Source organism: Microtus oregoni, unplaced genomic scaffold (assembly GCF_018167655.1).
Source record: "Microtus oregoni isolate MIOR12 unplaced genomic scaffold, Mior012 000105F_ref0000443, whole genome shotgun sequence".
NCBI classification, from domain to species: domain Eukaryota; kingdom Metazoa; phylum Chordata; class Mammalia; order Rodentia; family Cricetidae; genus Microtus; species Microtus oregoni.
In genome coordinates, this window is record NW_024544720.1 from 2472960 (window position 1) to 2496941 (window position 23982).

At 44.1% G+C, this 23982-nt stretch overlaps 1 protein-coding gene across 1 annotated transcript in view; it reads left to right on the plus strand.

Moving 5' to 3' along the window:
- Positions 1 to 411: 411 nt before the first annotated feature.
- LOC121443369 (collectin-12-like) overlaps positions 412 to 23982 on the plus strand; it is a 189132-nt gene continuing 165561 nt past the window's right edge. Inside the window, exons 1-2 of the mRNA XM_041645113.1 lie at positions 412 to 535; positions 19974 to 20024. Coding sequence (XP_041501047.1) covers positions 529 to 535; positions 19974 to 20024 — 58 coding nt within the window. The 5' untranslated portion in view covers positions 412 to 528. The remainder of the gene's footprint in view (positions 536 to 19973; positions 20025 to 23982) is intronic.

Below are 23982 nucleotides of genomic sequence, written 5' to 3' on the forward strand. Positions count from 1 at the left end.
TTTGCCGCCAATACCGTTGTATATAGGCACTTGCAAACTTGAACCTCCTGGACCTCCATGCCCCCAGAGCCCTTTGACAAAAGGACAGCCTTTCCCCGCCACCCCAACTTTCTGCCCAACAGATGGTCTACGTTCCAGTAACAAGTTTAGAAAGTAGCGCCTTCCATACACGCCGAGGTTGAAGCACGGGCCTCCCGGGAGAGCGGCTGTTCTCTGTATTTCTCCGGGATGCAGGTCTGGTTGGAAGAAGGGGGATCCGCGAGGGTAGCGGGGTAGTCCCGGAGGGCCAGGAGCCCGGACGAGGGCGGGGCGGAGGTTGCTGAGGGACGTGGGCGCGGCCGCTAAGGCAGCCAGGGGGAGGGGCGCAAGGGGGAGCGGCGCCTCCCAACCCGGGTGAGAGGCGCGCGGCAGCCCCGCGGCGGCAGAGTGTGGAGGTGGGCGCGAGGGTTGGAGCGCGTACGACTGCCATGGGCGTGCAGTGAACGACCCTGGTGCGACTTCTCCGGGCGGTGCGTGTCCTCGGTCACCATGAAAGGTAGGGCGGCTGCCGGCTTCGGGGCTCGTGGGAGGTCGGCCGAGGTGCAGTCAGGGGGTGAGGGGCGGAGGGAGCCGAGCGCCCAGTTCACGCACAGACACCGGGACGCTGTGCCGCACAGCTAAAGCCCTCGAGGCTAGGGTTGGGACTCCCTCAGGCGCTCTCCTCAACCTCGGTCTCCGCGGACTTGTTTGGAAGTCCCAAGCCGTTGTTTACGGATTTCGGTTTCCAACTTTGTAATTGAAAAAACATGCGGAGGACAGCTAGGCATCGTCATTCTTCCGGGTGGGTTTGCGGCTCTTGCCACTTTCCCGGTGACCCTTCTGCTGTCCCAGCCGTCGCAGTGCCACAGGCCGGCTGTTTTCCCGGGAGTCTGGACGTCCTCGTTGCGCGCGTCGCGCATCTGGCAATGATTAGGTGCCCGCGGAGTTCAGCTGGCTCGGAAAGTGCATTTGGCATCATTCTCTCTCGGATCTACTGACTGGAAAATAACTGCTCCCAGTTCTGCGCCCATTCCCTGCGCCCGCCCGAGGGATAGTTGTCCCCACGTGTTCCCAGCGGGTGCCAGAGATCTTGCGGGTATTGATCCCCTAGGTGGTATCCTCTACAGGCAGGTTTTTGGAAGTGTCAGAAGTTATCTTGCTTTTTAAAAGAATCTGGAGAGGACGGCCTTGGGGGACAGCCTTCAGTGGAGTGGAAACGTGCGGATTTGTCAACAGAACCTTGATTTATGTGGGAGATAAATAATTACAGTCGGGACGACCGCGGGGGTCGTTAAGGAAGGGGGTGGGCGTGGTGTTTATGCAAGGCAGGAGTTCCCGGTTTGGGACAGGAGTGTTACACGTTTTTTTTCCCCCCCAGCATGGTCCCGAGCTGGGTGTGAAATGCCTTCCAGCTTCTCCGGGCAGCGTTGCGATTGATCGCTTTAGCTGACGGGAGCCCCAGGAGCTCAGAAAGTAACTTTGCTCCGGAAGGTTTCTGTGAAATGCAGTTTATGCTGAACTACATGGAGATCCGTCCAGTGAATTCAATCGCTCTCCAAAGGAGTTGTATCTTCATTGGAGGGGACTCGGGACCCCGGCAAGAAACAGATCTGCACTCCAGGTGCTAAGAGCCTTGTCCGAAGAATAGGATACTCAGAGCAAACTCCAGAGAGAACTTGAAAACGCTGGGACATGCTTTCTCGCTCCGCCTCCATTTCTCTCGCCTTATTTACAACTTAGAAAATGTTTGTGTTTCTTAGCTAGGGTTCCCCTACCCCTCAAAGCGGGAACTGAAATTAGACCCTCTCCTGAACTACATACATTGACTCCTCTCTGCTTTTTAGTTTAAGACAGGAAGACAGGGTTTCACTAAATTGTTCAGATTGGTCTAGAGACCGCAAGGAAGTGAACTTGAGAACCTCCTGTCTCAGCCTCCGAGAACCTTGGGTTACAGTTGTGCCATCTGACTGACTCCCAGGGCAATCTTTTTGCCAGTCATTAAGTCTATAGCAGTTTCTCAACTCCTGCGAGACAACCCCACCTCTGTCCTTCTGAGCTCTCATCAGTTCCATCTTGGTGTAGTAATTGCAATTTGGGTCTTCAGCAGGCGCAGCTCTGGAATGCAAAACACAACTACAGGTTTTAAACACATTTTGGGTGAGTCTAGGTTGGAAGCCCTGGAGATGGCTCATGTTTTATCTTGTGGTCTGAGCCCATTAACACTCCCCTCCACACACCCCAATCACTTTCTGCCTCTGTTAGGGAGACTGGGTCCAGGGACTGGTGAATCCAGATGTAGGCTAGCCATTTTGAAAGCCTGTTTTGTTTTAATTAATTGGTTAATTAATTAGAGAGGCCTTACTCCATAGCCCAAGCTAGCTCCTGATCCTTTTACCTCAGCCTCTCCAGTGCTAAGATAACAGGTGTGTGCCAGCATCCCCAACTTGAAGACTTCATTTAATTAGTAGCAACAGGGTCTTATTATGTAGCTCCGTCTGCTGTAGCTTTTATCTGCCTCCCTTCACCTCCTGAATTCTAGGGTTTCAGGTGCTGTGCCTGAGACACCAGGCTTAGCTAAAATGTTGACACCCATACTATACTTTTTGACAGTGTTGTGGGTTGACTTCAGTTCCTTCCCAGCCAGTGTAATCTTCTGACACTTAGCCACAAGTGAGTAACCCAACAACGGACTCCTTGGGATCCTAATTATGCCATGTGATTAATTCATTTAACTTCATTTGTTTGAGGCATGAGGATTGGTATTAATTCCAGTGAGAACTTTACTGGTCAGTACTACCTTTTTTTTCCCCCTAAAATTTCCTAATTGGTGAAAGTAGTGAAGACTGTGATCAGCCTTCTCTACTCACAGTTTCTACATCTGAAGACTCAACTGGGGATTGAAAATAAGTGAAAAAGAAAAACATGGCTGTGTTGAACGTGTGCAAACTTTTATCTTTATCATTGTCTAAAGACACAGTGTAGGAACTAGGTACAAAATATTGATCTTGTACTAGGCATTGTAAGTCTTTTAAAGCTGGTTCAAAGTGCATGAAGTACGCATATTAGTTACAGACAGTGCTGTGCCTGGTTTGTTTGTTTGTTTGTTTTGAGACAGGATCTCACTCTAGTCCAAGTTGTCCTCGTTCTCCCACTTCAGCCTTGAGAATGATAGGGTTATAGGGATGCCCCGCCACGCCTGGTATATTATTTATTTATTGAGCTGTTAGGACTTGAACCCAATACCTCCCACATTTTAAACCTCTTCTCTGTGTTAGCCTCAGCCCCAGCCTAGAACCATTTTGTATGAGGGTTGTAAACACCCTGTAATTTGGTGCTCTGTGGGGTTTGAGTCTTTGGAACCAATCTCTGGCCAATGAGAAACTCATCTTTAGCGTTCTTTAGTTAAACGGAAACTCTGGATGCTGTCAGAATCACAGAGCTTTTCTTGCTGAGGCAAGGCTCTTTAGAATATACAGTTTTCTAATTCTAATGCTTAAACCTTGGTCAGATCTCTGCAGCAACCAGAGACAAGTTTTTTTTTTTTTTTTTTTTTTTTTTCCGAGACAAGTTTTCTCTGTAGCTTTGGCATCTGTCCTAGAACTAGCTCCAGGCTGGCCTCGAACACACAGAGATCCGCCTGCTTATGCCTCTGCCTCCCAGACTGCTGGGATTAAAGGTGTGTGCCACCACTGCCTGGCTAGTAACCCCATTCTGTATATTCTGTATGGTTCCCATCTGCTCTGCCCCAGAGCACCACCTGCTTGTTGTATTGAGCAAACATCTGTATCTGCTCTTCCCTTCATCCCTGAGGTCTCACATGGCAAAATAATGACACCATTCTATATTTCCAGAAAAAAATATCTTATTCCATGGTGGCCATCTCCCAAGCTGAACAAAATATAGTTTGTTTTAGTTTATTTACAGTTTCATTTTCAATTATCTCATGACACCATAAATCTCATGGTTTTCATAGTTACATTCTTTAAAGAAGGAATTTGACTCCTTTGGAGTTAGGTGTGTCATTACTGAATCACATTCCTGGTTCTCAATGCTGAGAATAATTGGTGAGCTTCAGAACAGAATCACTTGTTTGATGGAGGAAGGTCATTGGTTAAAAAAATAAAGAAACTGCTTGGCTGGCCCTTATAGGTTAGAACACAGGTGGGTGGAGAAAATAGAACAGAATGCTGGGAGGAAGAGGAAGTGAGCTCAGACTCGACAGCTCTCCTCTCGGGAGCAGTCGCCTCAGGAGAGACTCCATGCTCCCTGCTCCCGAGCAGACAGACGCAATTCAGCTCTGACCCAGGATGGACGTAGGCTAGAATCTTCCTGTTAAGCGCACCTTGGGGTGCAACACAGATGATTAGAAATGGGCTAAATTAATATGTGAGAATTAGCCTAGAAGAGGCTAGATAGAAATGGGCCAAGCAGTGTTTAAAAGAATACAGTGTCCGTGTAATTATTTCGGGGCATAAGCTAGCCAGGCGGCCGGGGTGCTGAGGACGCGGCCCTGCTGCTCCTATTACTACACTTGTTGCCTGAGAGATGATTGAAAATAGCTAGCACCACATGGGACTACAGAGGTCAAAACCATGATTCTCATTTGCCAAAAGGAGGCAGTCTAAAGAGTGTTTAGGGGCTAGGATGTAGCCCAGCCAGTAAAATGCTTGCCTAGAATGCACAAAACCCTGTGTTTAATCTCCTGTAAGGCAAAACTGGGCACATGATGGCTCCCAAGATGGAAGCAGAAGATTGCAGGTTCAAGGTCACCGTAAGCTATTCAGCCGGTTTGGGGCCAGCTTGGGCTACTGAGACCTTGTTGGGGGGACAAAAGGCAACAGCAGCCTTTCTGTACTTCTGTATATAACATTTGTGAATAACTACACACTAGTCAGCAATCTGTTTCTTCCACCCTCTGTTTTCTCACACACCCAATCAGCTTGCTTTCTCAGTGATTCCTTAAGGTTCTTGTACTGAGTGGGATAAGTAAACTTCGGGTATCGGAACACCTAGTGACCTGTTTTCTGCAGGGAAGTGGAAACGCAGGGAGGCCTCTTCTCTGCTGGTGGGCATCTCAGCTGCCATTCCTTTGCAGGGCTAATTTACAACTTAATTATGCTTTTGACTTTTCATTAGTTTAGGGATACTTGGCATTCTTAAGCCTTGGCTTAATTATTGTTAAGTATAGATCTTCCCTGTGGTTTACCATACAGTTTCTCAGAATTTCCCACGCTGTTCCTGGGCCCCTAGCTCTTTGCCATGGTGGCTCATAACCAATGACGGTATGACAGGAAAAGCTGGCATATGGTAGATTTCCCTGCTGGGCTTTAACTGGGTGTCTAATTTTCTAATAAATGCTTATTCTCATTATAGTGTTATTTCTAAACCTCCAATGCCAGGGTATTTACACAGTCCTTCAAATACTAGATTTCAGATGGGAAAACAGATTCAAGTTTAGTGATTTAAAAAAGTAAATTTAGGTCATCCCTCTTAAAGGCTTGGGAGGAAGGGGTAAGGTTTCTGGAGAAGAAGCTCAGAGTGGTGGCAAACCAACCCTCCTGCCAGGCAGTTTGTGTTGTCACAAGGCACAGTCTGTCTTAGCTTCCAGAGATTTGGCGGTAGCTACCATATAGGAGGAAAGGGAACAGGGTCTTGGGTTGGAAAGTAAATGCTAAGGATGCTGCCCTTTCTTACTCATTTTGGTGGGCCATGTAATACCCGATATTCCCCAGCTTTTGTTTGTTTTTGTTTTTGTTTTTTGGGGAGGACAGAATTTCTTAGCCTTGGCTGTTCTGGAACTTGCTCTGTAGGCCAGTCTGGCCTCAAACGCACAGAGATTCACCTGCCTCTGCCTCCTAAGTGCTGATTTAAGGTGTGCACCACCACCTTTTTTTTTATCTAAATAAATAATTTAAATAAAAACTAAAGGGTTTCTATTTTTCCCTTTAGTAATACCTTTTGTTTCTTGGACTCTTACCTTGCCAGTAATTATTATTTGTTGCTTATTATTGGCAGGTTAATAATTATTCTCATATATTATTTTCAGATAGACGGGGGCCAAGGGGCCCAGGTGGTCAGCGGAAATGAATATTCAAATTCATAGCCTGAATGCAGACTCCACACATCCTCAGTACAGCTTTAGTCTAGAGATGTCCTTTCTGTTTTCCCTTCCTCTTCCTCCTCTTCTTTCTTTCTTTCTTTCTTTCTTTCTTTCTCCTTTCTCTTTCTTTCTTTCTTTCTTTCTTTCTTAATGTGGTACTGGGCAACAAACCCAGGACCTTAACATTTTTTTAACTAGTGCTCTATATTCTCTTCTTTCTACTTTCAAGGTTTTATGTTGGTCATTTATTTGCTTCTACTTTATAGATCTTCAAGCATTGAACTCAAGTTGACAGGCTTAGTGGCCTTTTCCCACTGAACTGGCTCAGTGGTCCCTGAAAGGACAGATTTGCAGGAACTATGGACATTCTGTGTAGAAAGCCTCATTCTTTGGTCTCTAAGTACACCATCCACCCAACACTTTCAGTCAAGCGGTGATTTGATTTCTACTTAAACAGGTATCATTTGAAGAGCCAAAGCCAATATAGTAACCTGAAAAGAATCTGCTGATTGCTTAAGGGACATTCTTAATTACACAGCATTGGAAGCCAGGGTAAGCAGAAATGAGTAATTCCACCTTTAAGATCTGAAGGGTTCTGGGGACTCTCTTAGCCTCTGAATTATCATAAAAGGATTTAATCACTACTTTTAAAAATAGTATTGTGGTATTCAACATGGAGAGAGGTTTTAATGAAGCACATTTATTGAACTTGGTATTTTAAACATGACCCCCCCATGTTTCCTAAAAGACTTGATATTATAACTAACTGTTTTTTTTTTTCTTCCTAACTCAGTGTCTCAGAAAACAATGTTCTTCACCTTAGAGGTTTACTGTTTGACATCTTGTGTGAAAAGTCGTCAGCATTTGGGTCTACCACAGTATTGTTCATACTGAACAATATGAACTTTCTTTTCTTAGGACACTGGCTATTTATAAATAGTTTATTATTCAAGGGTTAAGCCAACCAACTTGAAAATAGATAATACATGCTTTAATAGTTTACCAGTTCACAAAATATAAATATGGTGGGCAAGAGTTTAACTGGACAATTTTTGCATGGCCACAAGAGTGTGGGCTCAGAAACCAGAGTGCCTGATGATCACAGGAAAAGTATTTAACCATCTAGAGCCTCAATTTCCTTGTGAAATGAGAGCAGTAATAATGACTGTCTACCTGAGACCTGTTTTGAAGATGAAGTATGTCAGTATAAATCTGTTGTTCAGAATAGTGTCTAGTGTTCAGAACTCAGCTTTTATAGTCACTGTAATCTAAGACTGTTTTATTACAATCTTCAGGCAGTAACTTGATTCCCGTTATGAAATAGTTATGTTAATTTAATCAAGGGATACAGTTAGGACCTTGACGGCAAGTCCTCAGTTTTTGCAATTAAAGTAAATTTTCAAATTATAAATGTGTTGAAACTGCTCTAGGGTAGGAGTGAGCTGTCTGTGGAGAGCTGTGTTTATTTGGCCCTGTCCAGAGCAGTAGCTCTTTTCACTGTCATTCTTGTGATGGTATCAGAATTAGCCCTACCCAAAATACAGGGTCATACTAGGAACTTGTCATTGTAGTAATGGTATAATTTTCCTCCTTGCTAAAACAGTGGTAGAAGATACATTTAATTTACCCAAGAACCAAAGTTTTCCTTGGGTCTGTTGGTAATGACAGAATATATATTTTCAAAGTTTTAAATTTCCTTCCTTCCTCCCTTCTTTCCTTCCCTCCTTCCCTGTGTGTGACATTCATGCCATGGCACACATGTCAAAATCAGGGCAACTATGGGACTCAGTTCTCTCCTTCTACAATCTAGGTAGAGCTTAGCGAACCCAACAGCTGAACCTGACAATTTTAGAACTCGGGTTATCAGGTTCAGTGATTAGGCACCTTTATCCATTTAGTTGTCTCATTGACTTGATGTCAGAATAGTTTTAAAGACAGGTGTCTCAATCCTGTGTCCAGTTTTATCCTTCCTGTCTTCAGTACTTTTCTATTGTTATGACAAAGCACCTTGACAAAGGCAAATGATAAAAGAAAGCATTTACTTGGGAAGCAGAGGCAGGCAGATCTCTGAGTTCAAGACCAGCCGGGTCTATAGAGCAAATTCCAGGACAGCCAGGGCTACACAGAGAAACCCTATCTTGAAAAAAAAAAAAAAAACAAAAAAACAAAAAAAAACATTTAGTTGGGCTGTCAGAGCAACAGTGTGGTGATAGGAACAGCTGGGAGTTCACATCTTGATTCCGAAGCAGGATGCAGAGAGAACACTGGGAATGGTGCTTGTCCTTTGAAACCTCAAAACCATCCCCAAATGATAGAATTCTTCCAACAAGGCCATACCTCCTAATCCTTTCAAAACAGTTCCAACAAGGGACTAACTATTCAAATCTATTCTCTTTCAGACCACCACCTTCCTTCCTGATGGTGCTTCTGTCAGGTATTCTGTTACAGCAATAAGGCAGCCAAGAAATCACAGCAAGAAACTTATTTCTAAGTATCAGGACAGATTTGTCTAATAAGATTTTAACCATCTGACATCATGTCTATTTCATTAGTAGTGTTAATTACCCATTAAACTATCATATTTAGCCAGGTATGGTGACACATGCCTTTCATCCCAGCACTCCAGAGGCAGAGGCAGGCAGCAGATCTCTACAAGTTTGAGGCCAGCCTGGTCGACAGAGTGAGTTTCAGGATGGCCAAAATAAAACAAAACAACAACAAAATCCAACAAAAACTCCTATCATATTCTATTTATTATTTATAATTGAGCGACCATGTCTTAACTGGTTTTCAGTTTTTGTTTGTTTTTGCTGGTACTTGGGATCAAACTGAGAAGCCTGCAGTGTGCTAGGCAAATGTTCTACCACTGAACTCCACTCCTAGCCCCAGTTTTTTGTCTGAACAAATATTTGGTATGTACTTTTAATGCATGACATTATAGAAACATCACTTGCCATGAATGATGTTTCTCTCCAAGGAGGCAAGATTAAGACAGTGCATAAACAACTGGAATTATGGGTAGCAGATGGAACATGTCTGGGGTGAGGAGTAGGTAGTCAGGTTGGGGACAGGGATATTTTCTTTTGAACTGGTTTATTATCTTTAATTCTATTATATTTCAGGTTACCCTATTAGAGTATGTCTCTGTTGGTTGGTTTGGAACTTGACAAGTTTTGGAATTATTTATAAGAAACTATTTTGAATGAAGTTGTGACAAAGTTTCCCAAAAGGTTTAACTGATTGGGGAAAACCTACACTGAATGTCCTGATTCTGTTCCATGGGCTGGGGACATGAACTAAATAAAATGAAGGAAAAAGCTGGGCATGGTAGTACATACCTTTACCCCAGCACTTGGAAGGGAGAAGCCAGCAGATCTCAGTTGTGGAATATTATTTTAAGGTGTGTTAAATGTCTTTATGCTGTGGAACGTTTGTTTAATGATGCATTTAACTCTGTGAAGCTGTGATTCTTTGCCTGTCTAAAACACCTGATGGACAGCCAATAGCAAGGCAGGAGGAAGGATAATTTTGGGGCTGGCAAGCAGAGAGAATAAATAGGAGGAAAAATCTGGGAAGAGAAGAAGGAGCAAGAGAAGAAGGGGAGGAGGATGTCAGGGGCCACATAGCAACCACAGAATAAGAGTGAAAATAGGATTTACAAAAGTAAGAGAACTGTAAAAGCCCAGAGGCAAAAGATAGGCGGTATAGTTTAAGTTGAGAAGAGCTGGCAAGAAACAAGCAAATCAAAAGGCATTTATAAGTGAGAATTAAGCCTCTGTGTGCTGGGTGACAGGCCCCCAAAAGAGCTAAAAAGACCAAAGAATAAAAGAGAAAAACACAACCAACAACAGACTCTGTTAGTTCAAAGGTTCCCTGGTCTACAAGTGAGTTCCAGGAAAGCCAGGGCTACTTAGAGAGACCCTGTCTGAAAATCAGTCAATCAGTCAATCAATCAATCAACCAATCACTATGTCGTGGCTATCGTGGTGTAAGTGTGTGGGTTCATGCAAGTCCAGGAAATGGAGACTCAGAGACACCTTGAGAATGAACTTAGCCTTTTGGCTACAGGGGGCTCAACCTCTGTGGACTGAAGCCCCTTTCCTTTGCCTCTTGGCATTTTTATTTTTCCCTGTGTTTATACTTTACCAGGTAGATTTCCATATCTTAAAACAACCTGTTCATGAGGTACCACAGTATTCCAGGTTTCTCCCTAACCAAGTTTTGCATGGCCCTTGTATCCATGGGAAACTCTCAGACAAGATTCACATAGGGCAACAAGAGATATCTGTAGCACAAAGGATGGATTAGGGCTGGGAGTTGACTCTGGAACTAGGCCAGGTGTCGCCCAGCGGGGTTGTGATTAGTGAGGGTAGCTTGCTAATCCTATGGTGCCAGCTCAGTAGGTCTCTCTCTCTCTCTCTCTCTCTCTCTCTCTCTCTCTCTCTCTTTCACACACGCCCCCCGAATGAATGAATGAATGAATGAATAAGGAGGAAACACGCTGAGTGCCAGGGTCCACCTCCGAGTGCCAACTGCCACAGCTGGAGCAGTGCCTCCTGCCATGCCTTTCCACCTTGGTGGACTGTACCCTCAAGCTGTGACTCAATCCTTAAGCTTTTGTCAGTGATGAAAAAAACAGCTAACACAATTGCACTGAAGAAAAATGTCTTAAAAGAAAAGCAGAGGGCATAATTGGGCCACTGTGAAGTCAAATGTGATATTCTAGGCATAAGAAGATCAAATTTAAAGTTACCCCAGGTTCTAATGGCACAGACATTGTGGTCCCAACTACTAGGCTGAGAGAGGACACAAGTTCAAGGCCAACCTGGAACTTAGTAAAGCGGGATGAGCTACATTTCTACTTGCAGAGGCTAAGCACAGGCGTGGTAGTAAGAGGAGTTGTGAGGCGGTCTCCCCCCCCCCCAAAAAAAACCCCTCTCTTTGGTAATTATTTAGGATATTACTTAGAATATTGCTTTAATATAATTTTAAATAATCTAAACTTTAATTTCAAAACAAAAATAAGTACTTTTGGCAAGCGGTACTCTTTTTAGGATTTCATATATAAACATTTATATACCATTTCCCCTTTCCCCATCCAACTTCTCTCACCTCTTCCTGCCCCCACTCAAATCATAATATCTTCTTTAATTATTATTGTTGACACATACACACACACATACAATACTCCATGTAGTGTTGCTCGTATGGGAATGTGTTTAGGGCTGGCCCCTTGGGACTCATCCCTGGAAAAAATTGGTTTTCCTGTAACACCCGATTCTGTGTTACACCCTCGGTACAGTTCGCGCATCACTGTACCATAGGCAAGTCGGCAAGGGCCTGGAGATTGAAAGAACACACAGAGACCTGGGTCATTCGTAAGGAAAGTAAGGAGATCAGCTGAATGCTGTTTATTCAAACCTAACTGCTCCACGAGGACCTGAGGACCTCCGTCCAGGCAGGTGGGAAATTACCATACCAACAATGGAGTCAATGCCCTACAGCTAATCACCAGCCGGGGCAGGGGAAGCACAGTAACAAACAGAATGCTTTGTCAGCTGACCAGAAACTGTCCTCGCACCCCAGGAACAAGGGTAGACCCGGGCCCTACATTTTCCCTTTCTTAATAGCCATCAATTGTGTGTAGCTCTTAACTAGGGATGGGGCCCTGTGAAAATTTTTACATCTACATGGACACGTCTGTAGGTGAACATAAATAAAGTAGTCCTCATATGACCTCAGAATTGAGTATAATAAAGGGTTCTTTATTTATGGGGCAAAATCACAGATTCCTCTGTACGAGCAGGGAACAGGAACTGAATCTCAGAAGGATGAGGCAAGGGAATCTCAAGTGCAAGGCCAGCCTGGGCTACAGAGTGAATTCAAGGCCAGCCTGGACTACAGGGTGAATTCAAGGCCAGCCTGGGCTACAGAGTAAATTCAAGGCCATTCTGGGCTATAGAGGGAATTCGAGGACAGCCTGGGCTAGCAGGAAGGGGCATAGCTCAATGGAAAAGCACTCACTTAGCACAACTGGGCTTTAGTTGGATGCCCAGGACCACAAACAGTTAACAATATGTACAGCATTATGTTCTGTTTTCAGACTTTTCGCTCATTCTTTATAGAGCAAACTATTTGTCCTAGATTGTCTTAATACTGCAGGGCCCGCAATGGTGATACATAAAAGCCAGGTAGTCTTGGCAGCCTAATCTCCTTAGCTGCTTGCCACTCTCAGAAATGTATTTGTTTTATTCTATCACTGTTCGTTTCTGAAGGGGGCAGTTTTGTGTCCCTATAGACCCCCTTCTCCCATAACTGTGATGTGTGTCTCGCTACCCAGGGCCAGTTATGGGCAGCCTAGAACCTCTGCAGCTCTGATCAGCTTGGAACTATCTACATAGACCAGGCTGACCTGGAATTTGCAGTGGTTTTTCCTCCTTTGCTTTCTGAGTGTTGGGTACAAGTATATAACCACACATGGTTCACCTTCCTTCTTTTTTTTTTTTTTTGTCTTTATGTGTTTGTGTATCTGTGTGTGGGTTTGTGCATATGAATGAATGTGGTCCCTAAAGAGAGCCGAAGAGGGCACAAGATTCCCCCATGCCAGAGTTACCAAACTCTGGTCTTCTGCAAAAGCAAATGCTTAACTTTAGCATTTGTTAAATGTTAAAGGAAGAAAAGAAAATTCTAGAGTCAACTTTTAAAAACATGGAGGAAGACAAACAATGTCCTGTGTCTCACCCCCAGGCCCAGCCTTGGGGTCTAGCAGGTGTCATTTCCAAACCCTTTTTTCTCACAAAGAAAAAAACAGAAAAAAAGACTGATTTAGATGCTTCTGTATAAAGATTATTCTTGATAATCCCAGTACTACAGTACTTTGTGGAACTCTTCATGTCCAATAGGACAACTTTCATCAGAGTGCAATAAGATAAACAGATGTTGGAAGAATAGTGAATCCTTTGGTATGAGAGTTAAGACCAGAAGCAGAATACCCTACCTGAGCTGAAGTGTGATGGGTCTTTTCTTAGGCTTTTGCTTTTTCTAGCCCTCTCTGCATCCTGCAGCCTCTCAATGATTCCTTTGTCTCCTCACTGCAACTCTCAGTCCCTCATTGCATCCTTCAGCCCCTCCCTGTGTCCTTCCACTCCTCACCCTCACCTTTATTGTGTCCTTCAGCTTCTCACTGTGTCCTCTGGCCCTCTCTGTCAGCCCACTGAGTCCTTCATCCCCCCCCCCCCCCAATTGCTTCCTTCATCCCCGCCCCCTACTGTTTTTTTCAGCCCCCTCCCCCCACTGCTTCCTTCAGGCCCTCCCCACTCTATCTTTTAGCCCCTCACTCCATTCTTTGGCCCTTCACTGTTTCAGCATATTAATTTAGAGGAGAACTGAAAACTGATAACAAAACTTGTGAGAATTTGAGGTTCTCAGGTTTAATTCAGGAAAGAGGAGTTCTGCTAAAATAGGACTGTTTCCCTGGAATAGGAAGCATCCAACAAGGAACAGCAGACAAACAGCAGGAGTAGACCTGAGCAGCGGTGGTGGGGAATAGAAAGGCCCAACTGGAAGCCCGAAGCCCTTTACTGTTGGGGTGGGGGCAGTGTTACACTGTAGTTGTGTTTTATTGTTGTGTTTCCTTGCTCTTCAGTGTCTGAGTGTTGATGAAGAGTGGATCTTGTGGCAGAAGGGCTGCAACTGGCAGTGAGAGCCAATGTGACATCATTAGTACATCTTAACAGTTATGCCATAGGCATGTGCAGTCAGCCTTTCATGGTCTCATTCTGCATTGTTGGCCTCAACCAAAGTTAGATCAATATTCCAGACAAAAGCTGCATCTGTATGGAACATATTTTGACTTCTCTTGTCACCTTTCCCTAAACTCTTCAAAGAGGCAACTATTTATATAACATTTGTGTAATATTAGGTATTAAAGTCATCTAGAGATGATTTGAAGTGTTTAAGGATGTGTGTAGATTATATGCAAATTCTACACCATTTTATAGAAGAGAATCATATTTATAGATACAGGATAGCGAGAGACTTTTAAAAAAGATTTATTTGGTGTGTATGAGCATCTGTCTACATACATGTGTATATGTGTATCATGTGCATGTCTGGTATCTGAGTGTCTACATACATGTGTATATGTGAACCACCTGCATGCCTGGTGCCTGCGAAGACCAGAAGAGAGTTCTGATTTCTTAGAACTAGAGTTGCAGATGGTTGTGAACCACCATGTGGGTACTGAGAACTGAACCCAGGTTCCCCAAAAGAGCAACAAATGTAATGATCTACTCTGTCAAGCCATGCCCACTCCTCCATTCTCTGAGGCAAGGGGATCTTCAGCTTCTAGCCTGAGTCCCTTCCTTTTCGTCTCCCTCTTGAAGAGGCAGCTTCTGTCTCTTCTCACTTCTCCCCTTCCTCCCTTCTGTTTCTCTCTCTCTCTCTCTCTCTCCTTCTCCCCTTACCTTCCATAACCCACTAAATAAATATCCAACCTCACTCTGCATGGCATTCCTATCCATGTCTCTGTTTCTTATACCGCGTGGCTCCCTGCCCAGGATCAGCCACCTTTGGAGACCTGTGGCATGGTCTCATGGTGTGCCTGTTTGTCTCTCCTCGTGGGACTCACTGCCCCTTGTGGCTCACTGCAGCCACTTGGGAACTGGGCCATCCCTGCCTGGGACTGGCTGCTGTCAGACTGGCTGCCTACTGCCACCACTTAGGAACCTGCAGCATTTCTGCTGCTGCAGCCACTCAGGGATCCACAGCATTTTACTTAATCCATTCCAACAAGTGCTCTTAATTGTGGAACCATCTCTCTGTCCCTGCCTGCCTGCCTGCCTGCCTGTCTGTATGTCTGTCTGTCTGTCTGTTTTGAGATAGACTCTTAGGTAGTCTGGACTTTCCCTGAGTTACTAATTCTTGTATTCCCACCTCTAAGATGCTGGAATTACATCTGTCACTACATCTAGGAGCAACTTTATTGAATAAACAAATCAATAAATGGCTTTCTAATTAGAATCAGTAAATAAAGCTTTCTCTTTGAGAAACCTCAGAGGTTGATATGAAAGATTACTGATCTCAGAGTTCTTTTGAGTCATTTTGATTTGTGTTTCTCCCATGACTAAGGACATTACTCAGTTTCTTAAGTTCATTCCACTGTTTGAGATTCTTCTGGTGAGATTTCTCTGTTTAGATCAGTACCGCATTCTTTAATTGGATTATATAGTATTTTGATAATCTAGTTTCTTGAGCTCTTTATATATTTTGTAGATCAGCACTCTGTCCAATGTGGGGTTGGTGAAGATCTTTTCCCATTCTGTAGGCTGTCTTTTTGTCTTATTGACTGTATCCTTTGCTTTACAGAAGCTTCTCAGTTTCAGGAGGTCCCATTTATTTATTGTTACTCCCAAGAGTCTGTGCTACTGGCATTATATTTAGGGAATGGTCTGTTGTGCCCATTTATTGAAGGCTACTTCTTCCCACTTTCTCTTCTATCAGGTTCAGGGTGGTTGAATTTATACTGAGGTCTTTGATCCATTTGGGCTTGAGTGTTGTGCATAGGAATAGATGTGTATTTGTATTCTTCTACATGTTGACATCCAGTTATGCCAACATCATTTGTTGAAGATGCTTTCTTTTTTCCACTGCATAGTTTCGGCTTCTTTGTCAAAAATCAGGTGTTCATAGGTGTGGATTTATGTCAAGGTCTTCAATTCAATTCCATTGATTCACATGTCTGTTTTTATGCCAATACCAAGCTGTTTTATTATTGTTGTTGTTATTATTTTAGCTCTGTAGTAGAGCTTGCAGTCAGGAATGGTGATACCTCCAGAAGTTCCTTTATTGTACAGGATTGTTTAAGCTATCCTGGATTTTTTTTGTTTTTTCATATGAAGTTGAAGATAGTTCTTTTGAGGTCTGTGAAGAATTGTGTTGGGCTTTTGATGGGGATTGCACTGAATCTGTGGATTGCTTTTGGCAAGTTTGTCATTTTTATTATACTGATCCTACCTATCCAAGAGCCTGAGAGATTTTCCCATTTTCTAATATCTTCAAGACCAAAACACTAATGACAGCCTATGTTGGAGAGGAGGTGGATTAAGGGAAACACTCCTCTACTGTTGGTGGGAATGCAGTCTTGTACAGGCATTTTGGAAATCAGCATTATAGTTTCTCAGAAAGTTGGGAATCAATCTACCTCATGTTGTATTAGGAGCGGCGGGCTAAGTTCCTCCACCCGGCTAGCTTTACCCCGAAATAATTACATGGAAACTGTATTCCTTTAAACACTGCCTGGCCCATTAGTTCCAGCCTCTTATTGGCTAGCTCTTACATATCGATCTAACCCATTTCTAATATCCCTGTAACACCACGAGGTGTCTTACCAGGGAAGATCTTAACCTGCGTCTGTGTCTGGCAGGAGAATCATGGCGACTCCCTGACTCAGCTTCTTTCTCCCAGCATTCTGTTCTGTTTACTCCGCCTACCTAATTTTATGTCCTATTAAAGGGCCAAGGCAGTCTCTTTATTTAACCAATGAAATTAACACAAAACAGAAGACTCTCCCCCATCAACCTCAAGAAAGGATGCTCAATTATACCATAAGGATACTTCCTCAGCTATGTGTATAGCAGCATTATTTGTAATAGCCAGAACCTGGAAACAACCTAGATGCCCCTCAATCAAAGAATGGATAAAGAAAATATGGTGCATTTACACAGTGGAGTATTACTCAGCTGTAAAAAACAATGACATAATGAAATTTGCAGGCAACTGGCTGGAACTAGAAAAACTCATCCTGAGTAAGATAACCCAAACCCAAAAAGAGAAACATGGTATGTACTCACTCATAAGTGGGTACTAGATGTTAAAGCAAAGGACAACCAGACCACAATCCACAGCCCCAGAGAAGCTAGGTAACAAGGAGGACTCTAAGAGGGTCACACGGATCGCCCTGGGAAGAGGAAATAGATGAGATCTCCTGGGTAAACTGGGGGTAAGGAGCGGTAAAGAGGAAGAAATGGGCCCTGGGAACATGAGGGAATGGGATGGCCTAGTTGGGGGAGAGATGAAGTGGGAGGGCAATGAAAGAGATTATCTAGATAGAGGAAGCCATTATGGGACTAAGGATAAACCTGGTACTAGGGAAATTTCCAGGAATCCACAAGGATGACCCCAGCTAAGACTCCTAGCAGTAGTGGAAAGGGTGTCTGAACTGGTCTTCCCCTGTAATCACATTGGTGACTAACTGTCATTCATAGAACCTTCCTCTGGTAACTGATGGAAGCAGATGCAGAGATCCACAGCCAAGACTCAGCTCCAGGAGTCCAGTCGAAGTGAGGGAGGAGGGATTGTATAAGCAAGGGTGGTGGGTCAAGAGCACGATGGGGAAACCCACAAAGACAGCTGACCTGACTTGTGAGAAATCACTGACTCCAGACCTAGGGAGCCTCCATGGGTCTGAACTAGGCCCACTGCATGTGGATGACAGTTATGTAGCCTGGTCTGTGTGTGGAACCCCTGGCAGTGGGACCAGGATCTATCTCTGGTGCATGAGCTGGCTTTTTGGAGCCCATTCCATATGGTGGGATGCCTTGCTCAGTTGCGGTGCAGGGGGGAAAGAGTCTTAGTCCTGTCTTAATTGAATGTGCCAGACTTTCTTGACTCCTAATGAGAGATCATACCCTTTCTAAAGAGTGGTTTGGGGGTTCTGTGGGGGAAGTTGAGGTGGGAGTGGGAGGAGGGTAGGTAGGGGGAACTGTGGTTGGTATGTAAAATGATTTTAAAAAAATTTTAATAAAAGATTACTTAGTCAAGACAGAGTAAAGTCTTGGTATTGGCTGACCCTGTTCTGTTTGTTGACAACCTATGAGGAAAGAACTGAAGTGATAAACCTTGCTGTGGGATGGATCCTTTGCTTATAAATACCTGGTTTCTGGAGTCCAAACCAAATTCCCTAGCCTAGGTGGTAAGTGGATAGCAGTAACATGCTCAAATATCATCTTACCTAGGCATTATAAACACATTACAACAAAGCAGCCCTCTGAGTTGACTCAGGTTCCCAGGAATCCTGCAGTACTTAGAAACATCCTGGTTGTGTCCTGCTGGGTTGAAAAAGACGATCCTAGAAACCTTGTCTCCTCCCCTGTGAGATGCCTTGAAAGCCAGTCATCTTGAAAGAAGGATGCTGACTTAATGTAAGCTTGGCATTGCAGACTCTGCTGGATCAGTGCCTTGCTGACCAGCTCAAGAACAAAGAGCCCCAGCTTCAAATTGTTAAACTTGATAATGGTGAAAAGATACATATTCAACAGAAGCTATACTTTTAATTTATTTATTCATTTTGTGTACCTGCATATAGGTGCATATGCATGTGTACATTTGGAAGTCAGAGGCCACCATTGGTTTGGTCCTTGACTGCTTTCTACCCTTTTGTGCTATGTCTCTCTCTCTATCCGGAGGCTCACTGAATAGGTTAGGCTAGCTGACCGGTGAGCCCCAGAGGATCTACCCATCTCTTCTTCAATAGTGCTGGGATTCCAAATGTGTGTCTCCATGCCTGGCTTTTTAAAAATGTGGGTTCTGGGTTTGAACTCAGGTCCTCGTGCTTCTAGAACAACCACTTGACAAACTGAGCTCTTTCTCTCCATCCCCAGAAATTGTATTTTAATTTTGACTTTGGGTTTTTTCCTAAGATAATGATAGACAGTCAAGTCCTTTTGGTGAGGCTGGACAGCACCATCAGCCCCACCATCACAAGGAAAACAGTCACTACAGTATGCTGAGTTATAAGCACTTGTAAGCCACTAATGTGGGTGCTAGAAATAAAGCTTGGTCTTTGGTCTTTTATAAGAGCACTAAGTGCTTGTAACTGCTGAGCCGTTTCTTAACTGCCTACTGTATTTTGAAGCTATTATATTGGGTTGCTTCCAACATAGGATATCTTAAACTTATAATAATTTTAATACATGATGAATTTATTAGGATATAGCCCATTTGTTGTAAATGGAGGAGTGTATATTTGATCAGGGTCTCTGGAAATGACCTGGCCTGACACTGTCTGCACAGTGCCTGCTCTTTGTTGACCCATTGTGTGTCCCTATGTTTGGTAGAAACACACAGTGAACAATGTTTGGTCCCTTGTCATGTTTCAGTTCAGATAACTTGATGCCTCTTGGTAGGAAACTTGGCTGATACATCTCTTGCCACCATTGTGATTCTGTGTCTAGAAACTCCACAGAAACACTGCCTCTTGACACGCTGAGGACCATCTGTTGACCTCAGTTATCTTACAGAGGAGTGGGGAAGACTCTAGTTATCATTTCAAGAGAAATCCTGGAGTTCTGAGATGCTGCAGTAGTTGATAGGAACATCTAAAAGGAACAGCTTGAACAAATAGCTTAGATAGTTGGTTAATTCTGCCATTCATTCACTAACAATAAGCCTCTGGTCTTTAACAAGCCCCATTCTAAGCAATGGTGGTTTATTTATGTCAGTCTAGATAGGAAACACAATGACAACAGTGAACATACATGTGTACATGCATGTACATATGTAAACAAAAGAGGGTGACATCAGAGAGTAATCTGAAATGAACAGGTGTGACAGAAAGAGGCTGAGTGGTCCAGGAATGCATCTTCAGAGAATCACATTTAACTAGGGCCTGGGTTGTAAGGAAAAGCCTCTAGCCGGTGCAGAGGGCTAATGATCCTCCTCACAAGGCTGGCAGAGGTCCAGGAGCATCCTGAGGGAAGGGAAAGTGTAGTTGGTTGGGGTCAGGGCAGTTGCATCCTGTCCTAACTGTGTGCTACTGTGCCCTTGCCTGGGCTAACACTTGTGTTTTCTTCTACAGACGACTTTGTAGAAGAAGAGGAGGTGCAGTCCTTCGGTTACAAGAGGTTTGGTGAGTCCTGACAAAGCTTGGTTCCTTTCCCTCACTCGGTATAGAACTCAATAACAGACTCTTAGTGACGGTAATGTAATAGACTTTGACACAGGTAAACATTTGGGACTTCGAAGTCCCATTGTGGTGGAAAATTGAGCTTCTATGTGACAGGTGGATGTACAAGTCCGAGGGTGTGTGGAACAAGAGCTGCATCCAAGCAAAGGGAAGCGATGTGATGTTTATGTGTCAGCTGCCAATCTATTGGGAAAGGGAAGTATGTGGCCAGCAAGGAGCAGAGTCCGTGGAAGTCCCTCTGCTGCATTCACACCCGTTTCTCTGTGTCTTGCCTGTTCCTAGGTCTTATGCTTCTAAATTTAGTATTAGATGAATGGGAGGGAGACTTCTTCCAGGGACCTCACTGTGTATGTGCGCTATGGAAATAATGGCCTGCAAAGGTATCTGCGTCTGCGCTCCTGGAACCTGAATGGTTACATGGCAAAAAAGACAAGCCACTACTGGACTGAAGAGTTTGGAATGGGGAGATTATATTGAGTTACTACTGGGCCTTAACTGCCACAACGTGTCCTTATGATAAAATTTGACACAAGAGAGGTGTGTCCCACTGACTGAAGCAGGATTGGGAGGGTGCTTAAGTCAAGGAATTTTGGTAGCTTCTAGATGCTCTTAAGCATCTTAAAGGCAAGGAAATGATTTCTTCCCCCAGGGCCTCCAGAGTGAGAACAGTTTATTTGAGGCAGCTGAAGCTGACTTCAGAATTTGACTTCCAGGACTGTAAGAGAAGAAATGTGTGGCCTTCAAGCCTCCCTGTTTGTGTCATCTGTTACAGAGCCACAGGGAATTACCACTCACCCGCTGTCTCTGCACTGCTGCACTGTGGTCTATGCTCTTGTTACAGAGCTTGAGTTTGAGGGTCGCTCTCTGCCTCAAGCCATGTCCAGCCACCTGTTCTCAATAAGCCAATTAAAAAGAGTCAAACTAAAAGGAAAAAGGAGAAAAATATCTATTCAGTGTAGCCACTTTGGGGTCAAAAAGATATAGAGAATCTTCGAACCCCTTAAGTCCTCCTCCAGTGTCATGATGTGAGATTAAACTTTAATAGAAGGCCAAGGATATGTGCATCTAAGTAGTTCCAGCCAAAATGTGGTCCCACCCACTTGCCCATTATCCTATGAGCTTCTGTCTCATCCTGTAAGGTGATCTGACAAGTTGTTAGAACCATGTGAAGTCTCTTCCTTCTCCCAGCCTGATATTCCTGGGTGAATTCCCATTTCTTTAGGCTTCATTATCTTAGTAATCTGATAGTTGCATTCAGAGAGACAGACAGGCAGGCAGGCTGGCAGAAAGACACAGAGGCACAGTGTGCCCTTAGAATATCTTTATTTCTGCCAGGCCTGTTACAGTCCTCCTCTTTCTGTTTTAGCACTTCCATCCTAAGGTGGACTGTGTCTATGCCTGCAACAATGTAATAAACAAAATGCAAATAGAAACCAAAGTCAGAACACGTTTAGTTAGTGCCAGGTGCCCATGCATAAGAACCAGTTTTCATGACCTCTTGGCTTTTAGGAGACTGACACAGGCCACTCCATCTTGTCAGTATGATACAGGATTTCTCCGTGAAGCTCAGACTGGTCTCAAACTGAAATCCTGCTTCTGCATCCCAAGTGCTGAGTTTTCACACAAGCTCTGCTTTGTCCAGCACAGCTTCATTTAGATTTGCCAGAACCGCAAGGGAAGAAATGTGTGATGTGAGCAGTACCCTGTTCCAGCAGCCACAGGGAACTAACATTCACCCCCCACACACACCTCCTCAGCTCCACGTGGACCCAGCTTCTCAGGCTCTTCAGTGTATCTGAAAACCATCAGTAAAGCATTGCTGTTCCAACCACAGTTCAAGGGAATGAAGGGAACAGCTTGTTTTTGTGCCTTGGTCCTAAAAAATAGAGAAGGATGGGTGGGGTGGAGAGGGAGAATATGAATATAAAGAACCTAAATCTACTTCCTATTACTTGAAACATCTTGGCTGGACTTTGGTTAAAGTTAACAGTCCCCAGCTGCTTTGGCTCCATAATTGTTGTAGCATTTTTTTTTTTTTTCTGTCTGGAACCAACATTTCTGTGTTTCTTTTTGGGGAAAGAAATGGGGCTTTACTATAGTTATTCAGCCACATGAGGCCCATAATTTTCAACTCAGGCTTTGTCAGAGCAACCTGAATCCCAGCTTTCCCTACCTCCTCCGCATAGCAACAGATTTCTGGGTCCATACCGCGTGTTATTCTGATTCCACTGGGAGAGAGTCTCTAAGAAGAATGGTAATGGAATTGAAGGTGAAACTGAGAATTACAAAAACACACGGACTAGAAACCACTGGAAAATAAATATTAAAATGGCTGTATATTTTGGAAATCAGTAGTCATGTAAAGAACTGAAAGATATTTTTAGATGATCTCTTATAACCCAGGCTGTCCTCAAACTTGCCATATAGCCTAGTACATCCTCTTGCCTCGGTCTAACAAGTGGGGTTAACACATGTCTGCCAACATGGCTGACTGAGGAAACATTTCTTTAAAAGCAGTGACCAAATTGGGTGTATACCTGTAATTCTAATAGTTCCCGAGGATGAGCCAGAAGTTCATGGCCTGCCTGGACAGCTTAGTAAGACCTTGCCTCTGTGTATAAAACCTGAAAAAGGTGTGGGGATGCAGGTCAGTGTCAGAGCGCTTGACTAGCAGTGTGAAGATCTGGTCCATTCCCTCATTCTACAGAATAGATACATTAAATAAACAGCCAAAAATGAAGGTTACAGAATCAAAAGGGTGACACAGAAAACATTCAGTTAATTTTATGACTGCATTATTAGTTCAGTGGGTGGGGAGCTGGTGCAAAAATAAAAATTAGCACATTTTGAAAAAGATTTTAATTTATGGGGCTAAATTATACATGGGGATTGCCAACTGGTGACTCAGAGTCTCCTCATGCAATGAACTGATAACTGTCCAGAGAGCATAAACAGAGAAGGAAGAGAATGAATGCTACCAAGCATCTCAGAAAATTAGGCTGATGCAATTCTGAAAACCCTTGGGTTCCTGAGCCTGGCATGGTGGCACACGCATATTATCCCAGTGCTGGGGAGGTGGAGGCAGGAGGACCAGGAGCTCAGGGTCGTCCTCAGCTACATACTGAGTTTCAGGCCTGTTCCATAAGACCCTATCTCAAAACCAATCAACCAACAAAAGGAAAAGCAAGAGAATTCTGCTGGTGGGAGGCTGGACTGTGTTTCTAAGCAGAGATACCTTCTTTCACAGGGCTGCAGATGCGGGAGGTGAGATGTGGGTAGAATGAGTTCCTGGTCAAATGAGTTAACTGGATCTGGGGTTAGAAGATAAGCTCTCTATTTGATTAGTGTCTGGGGATAGGCTCTTACATTAGATTGAGGTGACCTTTCAACTTCTGTGCCTGGGAAGGGCACCCTTAGCTCAGAACCGAAATGTGGGCCTAACATCACTATCTAGGCCTACTGGGGAGGCCTAGGTGCTTTTGTAGGGCCTAGCACTCTGGCCAAATTCTTAAGGTCAGTAGGTTTTCAGCCAGTTCCTGACTCAGAGCCACAGAGCCTATTCCTTCAGGTGTGAGCAAGCCTGAGCAGCCCCTTTCCAGTCAGTCGTTGGTGGTCTAAAAAGTAGACAGTGTGTATAGGTGGAACAGTCTGATAGGCCCTGCTCCTGCTGACTCTCCTCACTGGGAATCAGTTGATGACACTTATGAGCCTCACCATCCACCCTTATTCCATAAGCTGTTGACGCCAGCAAGGTAGAACAGTCTAACATGCTGGACTTTGGTGCAATGAGCAGGGTCCTAGGTAGAAAGGGGCTGGGTAGGCACTGTGTTGTAAAAACAGGAGCTATACTATCACCTACTAGAGATTTGGGGCCGCAGACTCTTGGCATTTGTATATAGTC